This window comes from Cyprinodon variegatus, unplaced genomic scaffold (assembly GCF_000732505.1).
Source record: "Cyprinodon variegatus isolate N-32 unplaced genomic scaffold, C_variegatus-1.0 Scaffold632, whole genome shotgun sequence".
NCBI lineage: Eukaryota > Metazoa > Chordata > Actinopteri > Cyprinodontiformes > Cyprinodontidae > Cyprinodon > Cyprinodon variegatus.
In genome coordinates this window covers 434194-441161 of record NW_015151085.1, presented here as the reverse complement: position 1 = coordinate 441161, position 6968 = coordinate 434194, and the positions used below count along the sequence as shown (strand labels likewise).

The 6968-nt window shown below is 38.8% G+C and overlaps 2 protein-coding genes across 6 annotated transcripts in view; both read left to right on the top strand.

The window, feature by feature from the left end:
- The window catches only part of LOC107096545 (proton myo-inositol cotransporter-like), an 11396-nt gene extending 9550 nt beyond the window's left edge, over window positions 1-1846 (top strand). The window contains exons 9-11 of one of the 2 annotated variants that reach the window (XM_015393249.1): window positions 407-579; window positions 1360-1428; window positions 1516-1846. In XM_015393249.1, coding sequence (XP_015248735.1) covers window positions 407-579; window positions 1360-1428; window positions 1516-1524 — 251 coding nt within the window. In that variant the 3' untranslated portion in view covers window positions 1525-1846. Of the gene's footprint in view, window positions 1-406; window positions 580-1359 lie in introns of both variants that reach the window. The other variant, XM_015393248.1, reaches the window with a different exon arrangement.
- Window positions 1847-4282: 2436 nt separating this feature from the next.
- kif21a (kinesin family member 21A) overlaps window positions 4283-6968 on the top strand; it is an 88768-nt gene continuing 86082 nt past the window's right edge. For all 4 annotated transcript variants that reach the window (XM_015393261.1, XM_015393262.1, XM_015393263.1 and 1 more), the window contains exon 1: window positions 4283-4653. In XM_015393261.1, coding sequence (XP_015248747.1) covers window positions 4610-4653 — 44 coding nt within the window. In that variant the 5' untranslated portion in view covers window positions 4283-4609. The remainder of the gene's footprint in view (window positions 4654-6968) is intronic.

Here is a 6968-nt window from a genome sequence, read left to right as displayed (position 1 = left end):
ATATATATATATATATATATATATATATATATATATATATATATATACAGTATATATGAGAGTAATGGGTCCTTATTGATGGCATTTAAATTATTTCTAAGAGCATTAAAAAGCATTAAGTTAGAGTTCCTCCTTCCTGTATAAACCCTGATTAACATTGTTTATTCATTTAGTAATTAAATAACCAATAACATGGGATTCACAGAAATAGCCCCCTCCCCCTGGGAGGGGAAGAGCAGTAATGAGGCTAAAACTATATAAAATTTGCATTTAGGATGAAAAACCTTCTTTGTCAGTAAAGTGGTTTAATTATTATAATATTGTAATAAACTATGAGCTCACACAGAGATGCTGCTTCAGCTGTTGTTTGTCCTCTGATATGTTTGCTCTGTTTTCTGCCTCCCAGGTGCGTTCTTCCTCTACGCTGGCCTGACGGTGCTCGGCCTCCTCTTCATCTTTAGCTGCCTTCCAGAAACAAAGGGTTTACAGCTGGAGGACATAGAGAACCTGTTCACCAGGCAGCTGTGCTCTTGCGGGGACCTGCCGACCAACACCAGTCGCCACGTCCAATACATCCGGGTAAAAGGCAACAACTACCTCCAGTCTGACGATGAGGCCTCAGATGTAGAGTAGACCGGACTGGTTCTATTTCTTCTCTCTTTATGCTCTCTCTTGATTCTGCTTTCCTTTTCTGCTCATGCGGGGAAGAAAGATAATCATGTCGCCTTCTGACTGTGATGAGAAAACACTGACTGTAACTATTCCTCTCTGCTTAAACGATGAATATGTCAGTCGTTGTTTTGCACCTCAAAAGGGAAACGAGTCTCTTCAGCCCTAATGTTAACAGACTGACTATTCTATTCTATTGTGTCTCAGACAACATTCAAGAACGCAAGCCAAAGACACGCCCCTTTTTCCTATGATATGACCAATCAGAGTCCTTTTGAAAAGGACTGATTCCTTCGGCCATATTGGAGATTTCCCATTCCCAGCTCCGCTGAGGATCTCTGCATGATTTCAGTCTGACCCTCCACCTTCAGTATTCTTCTTTGCAGAGTTCAAACATTGGAAACCAGCAAGAATGTGTTTGCACACTTTGCTCTTAAAATCACAGAGGATTCCCAATTATTTCCGGCTCCTTTGGACTCTCTGCAAAACACATTCTTGTAAAGTTCACTAACAGGGGTTTGTTCTCTAAATCTGCACCTGGTGGGAAAGAAACTATTGATTGTGGTTTGGTCTTATCCATGCAGTGAGAGTCTGCACTCTGTAAGACAAGTGCCTTTTTATACATCCAAATATATTTTTACAGTATTATTTTTTAGAAAGTGTAAGTTTTTCCCACATTATTTTTTTTAGCATTCTCCAGATTTCAGCGCGGCACACTATGGAGCAGTGGACTCTGACTGTGCCATAGCCTATATCTCTGTAAGTACAGCCTCAAGGTGAAGGCCTTCTGTAAACAATGCCAAATCCCACCTTCTAACGTCCAATCATATGTCCTTGTTCTTGCAGCTCAGATAAGCGAGGTCAAGCAACCCTGATTAAACAGAAGTCTTTTTTTACGCAAAGCCCTTTTTTTGCACTTGTTCACTTTGATATGTGCCTGTTTTACTTCATGGTACTGTGGGCCCTTTGAAATTTACCATTATAATGTTTCTCATGTTGGGATTTTATATATCCATTACAGGCCTTGCAGTGTTTGCAAATTAGTGTCTGTATATGTTTATGGTGACGGTTGTTATCTTGTTTTCTAATGCTGTTCAGGTCATCAGGCATTCCTTTAAACACTCTACAATGTACAACTAATCAAATCATTCCAAGTGCAAAATAAAAATGTTTTACTAACAGATGTTGATAAAATCCTTTTTCTACTTGAGTCAATTTCTGTCTGAAGTAAAAATTAACATTTTTTTTTTTTTTTGGAAAAAAAACAAACAGGTGGAATGTAAATAGAATCAAGCATCTTTTGACACAAAGGTTACGATACAATCCTGCAACAAAGGACTCTGGACAAGCAAGGTTTAAAGGTCATAAAAAATAAACCAGGGAGAGAAATATCTACAGGCTTGTGGTTAATGCAAAGGATAATGCAAGTACAGGGTTTTTAAAACAAAAGTCATTAAATTATTTTTTAAATTAAGGCCTTAATTGGAATTAAAATTGATTGAATGTGATTATTTCAGCATTTAAAATGCGTTATAAAAGAAAAAGAAAATTATAAAAAACTTTTCCTCAGATATGTTATATCGTGATATATTTGCATGGAACTGCTTGATCATAAAGCCGTTTGTTCGGAAAAAAAGTTTGAGGCAGAGAAAAAGCTAGAGAATGGGGGGAAAAAAAATGCTAATTTCAACAAAAGTGGTTGGAAAACCAGGAATTCGGGACATGGCTGAAGCCTGACGACAATGAAGATGATGAAAGATTTGTTTGTCTCTTTTTATTTTTATATATATATATATATATATATATATATATATATGAGAGTCATGGGTACTTGTTGATGGTATTATTATAATTATTTCTGAGAGCATTAAAAGAGCATTAAATTAGAGTTACTCATTCCTGTATAAACCCTGAAATAAAATCACAATAATGGTTAAAAATAATCAGAAATTAGAGAAGAAGATTTCAGCCCTATGTTTGAGTTTCTGATTCCTTTATATTCAACCAACCCAACATGTTCACAATGACCTGCTTGCTTTTGGCTGCAATATCAGAGGCGCTATTATGATGCACGCTGAAGTAAAAAAGGTTGGTGACGGTTTTATCCCTCTACAGCCACAAGATGGCACTATTGGCCCTGTCTGTTGATGACTGCCACATCTGCTGATACTGTTTAGCTGAGGAAATGTGACAGCTAACATTTATTCAGTAAAATGAAATATTTAAAATCTGAGAAGCTGACTCTAAAAATAATAAAATAATCACCATGAATGTTTTATATGCAATATGTTCCAAAAAGTAAAAAAAAAAACAATCCACTGGACTTTGTTTCCAAGTTTGGTTTTAAAGTACTAAAAATATTTAGAAAGTCATTGACCAAAAGAAACAGAAATTGAACGCTTTTATGAGTAAGATTATTTAGTAAAATAAAAAAATATATTTTTGTCAGTATATTGATTTAATGATTCTACAAAAATCTAACCAACATTCGTTTTTTTATTATTAATTTTGTCATTTCTTTTTCAATATGATTTCAAAGAACCGCTTGTTTACAATAGGGACCCCTTTTTCATCATTCTGCTTCATTCTATCTCTATTCTCCTACTCTGCAGAATCTGTTACTTCAGTCTCTAACGTTATGCTCTCTATGCTTTTTCTCACGTCTCTTCCTGTTTGGCTGTGACACCATCCTGGAGAGAAATATCAGCTTTGCTGCTGCCATCAACACTTTCGTTTATGGATGCTGGAGATCGGCCCGTTTTTCCAATGTGGTCCTGTTTCTCTGAGTGTGACTGGCTGGATGTGCTCTCTTCATCCTCTTACATGGGAGCTGGCTCAGAGCTCGTCTGCCTGGCTGTGTACAGCTGCCTTTTGTATCTCTGCTTCTGTCTCCTTGAACCCCAGTCGGCCTCGGCACATAGCCACTCACACCAAGCCTGGTTCTGATGGAGGTTTCTTCCTGTTAAATGGGAGTTTTTCCTCTCCACTGTCGCTACAAGCATGCTTAGTGTGAGGGATTGCCTTCGAGTCAATGAGTCGATGCAATCAACTGGTTTTCCTTAGATATAAAATTTGACTGTATGATCTGGTGAACTGTTAACATGTGTTGTGAATTGGAGCTATATAAATAAACTGAATTGTACTGATTTTTTTGCAATAATCTCTAATTAGAATATAAATTATTAAGGTAGAGTGGAATATTGTTTTTAAAGGTGTAATTGTGACCCAGATGGATTAAAGTATACTTTTCTTGATTCCAGGGAAGTAAAACAGAGAACAGATTAATCTTTGTTATATTCAAGGTTTAAAACACTGACCACTGCTGTAAAAAAAATAAATTTATAACAATACAGTTTTTGTGAAAGCTGACTACCTTTTGGATAGTAGTGACGTTGCGCAGTCATTCAATTTACCTTTTGTCTAAAAAAATAAAACAAAAAAATCAGCAATTTATGATGTAATTCCGCCACCGGTTTTCCCTTAGAGTGGGCGTGGCTTGCTGACGCATTGCGGCTCCCTCCCGGTGCGTACCGAGCAGCAGAAGGACGCACGGCTGCGCGCGCGGACTGCTTTCTATGTGTCTGCGCGCGCGCACGGCTCAGGAGAAGGAAGGCGGAGCGGCAGCAGCAGCAGGCGGCCCACTCTCTGGCTCTCAGCTCCAGCTGAAGATCCCCAGGGCCCGAGATGCAGCGCAACACCTAACCCCTCGCTCATATCATGACTTCTAACACCTTTTTTTTGTTTTAGTTTCAAAATGACGAGGCCGAGGTGAGCAGCACCCCGTTCTCGCGGTCCGTCCGCCTGCACCGAGGAGAGTGCGCACTCTTTTCTGGCCTTTATTTTTTATTTTTTTACCCAAAGGGCAAAGCGCCAAGATATTTTTTTTAATTGCTGCAGTGATTTTATATTCTGTTTTTTTGGGGATTACTTTAAAGGAGCCATGACGACGGGACAGGATGAAAGTTCAGTCCGCGTGGCGCTGAGGTGAGTCTCCATCATTTCTTGAATGCGTCGGTGCCACCTGTCAGTCAGCGCCCTTGGGCCTAGCAAACACCTGCAGGTCATCAGCAGCAGACCTCCTGCTTGTAGGTGAAGCTCAGGTGCATCATCCTCCATCCCTGCATGCTGCTTCATGCGGTGGGAGGGGTGATGCTCTCCGCTGGAGGTGAGACAAAGGGGGGTTAGTCCTGCAAGGAGACTGGCGGATAATCGATGAAAGAAGAGCTGAACGGACAGGCAGGGCAGCTGGACGGTTCAGATAAGCTCCTCTAAAATCTGCTTTTGGTTTCCACACTGGAAGTAGGGATCCAGTCAGAAATGTTGTCATTTAAAGTGAGTAAAGTCAGCTTTACCAGGATATGTAGAAATTAGAGGATGATTTCCTCTGAATGACTGTGCTGTCCCACTGAAGAGGGCCACTCCCACCCATCAGGTTTTTGTCCATCATAAAATAATTATTCATTATTGATTGTTTTTTTTGTTTTGTTTTTTGCTTTGTTGCTTCATTATAATCATTACCAGGTTTGCACAGAGGAGTTTGATCACTTTTCCCCCTATTGGGATATATATATATTTTTTTAAAGTGCTTCGTCATTGCTCAAAATATATGGAGTGGAGTTCGTTCCAATATTATTATTATTATTAGAGGGAGGGGCAACTTGAGGGAAGTTGCCCTCCCACCTCCTTCTAATCAGACAAAGGCTATGTTCACACTGCAACCTGAAGTGACCCAAATCCGATTTTGGCCCATATGCGACCTGGATCTGATCTTTTCATGTCAGTCTGAACAACACAGATCCGATTTTTTCCACTACGACCCACACCACTTGGTTATGTGGTCCTGGAATTGATTCGAATCTGATGTTTTCAAATGCGACCTGTGTCTGAACGGCCAGATTACATTAATTCGACCTGAACGCCATTAGTAACCGACAAAGGTTACTATTCTGCGTCTTGCTATGAAGAAGTGGCAAGAAAAACAAACATCATAACGGACGATGATGCGGAGAGCTGTATTTTTTTAAATTTTTTTTTAACAATCTTAAAAAAAGATTTAGGTTTTAAGGTTTGGAAAGATCGCTAGATACGCTCGGTCACTACCATCCCTATTTGCTTCCGTAAACATGAAGCACCCTGGCCTGTGACGTCATTGCGTCCTCTACTGCGCATGCAGGACACATGAGCTGTGTGAATGCAGTTTACACAGGAGATCACATACAGGTCACATATATTTGGAAATGTGAACGGCAGAGCAAAAAACTTGGATTTCACAAAATCGGTATTGAGCATCAAGGTCTGCAGTGTGAATACAGCCAAAATTGGTGTCAAACCTTTGTGCTACATTTGTGCTTAGTTGTGCAGCAAAAATGTTCGTTTGTTCCACTATCATTTTAAAGATATAAAGAAATGTTTCCAGAGGACATCAATGGTCAACCCAGGGTTCCCGCGGGTCCTTAAAAAGTCTTAAAAGGCATTGAATTCTTCAAAATAAAACTAAGGCCTTAATAGGTATTAAAATTTCTTAAATCAGTCTTTCGTAGGTCTTAATTTTTAAAACCTCATGAAAAGTATTATTTATATTATGATTTATTTTTGTAATCTAAATAAAACATTGACCTTTTTTTTTTTATAAAAAATAAATATCCGCTCGCCATTATTGGTTCCGTCCCGATTGCTGAACCAATAAAAGCTTTGTTACGGCCAGGACATTTGGGAGATGCGCCATTAACTTTTTGTCTGAAAAATATGAGCAAGTGTAAAGTGGCTATCCAGCCAACAGTTTTCTCCATGGCTAAAACCAGTACCAGGGAACATACATGAGGCACGGTTTATTTTGTGCAAGAAGCGATTGAACCTCGGAACGATGGGTATTAAGGTAGTGGAGTTGCACATGCGAAGCACGAAACACAAAGCGTCAAAATCGAATTACCGAGAAACAGCCAGTAGTTCTGTGTTTTGTTCCACCCTTGTCTCTGCAATGCCTCCACTTATCACCAAATCAAACATACTAAGAAAACGATACAAAGAAAAATAGCTGCAAAAAAGACTTAGCACTGGTTATGTTGTGGCTTTAAAACTGATTTGGTTTGTTCCCTGCTAAAACAAAGTTTGCGAATTCAGTTAAATAATTGTTAAAATATATCTGTCATTTGTGTGTTTTTAGCTTTATTTCTGTATGGGAAGCTTTTAAAAATTTCAAACATTAGCGCAGTGGTTTATGTTAAAATAAACCTTTGGGTTAAGTTGTTGCAAGCAGGTTTTTCTTGTGTTTCTTGTGAATTTGGTCTTAAATTTTTATT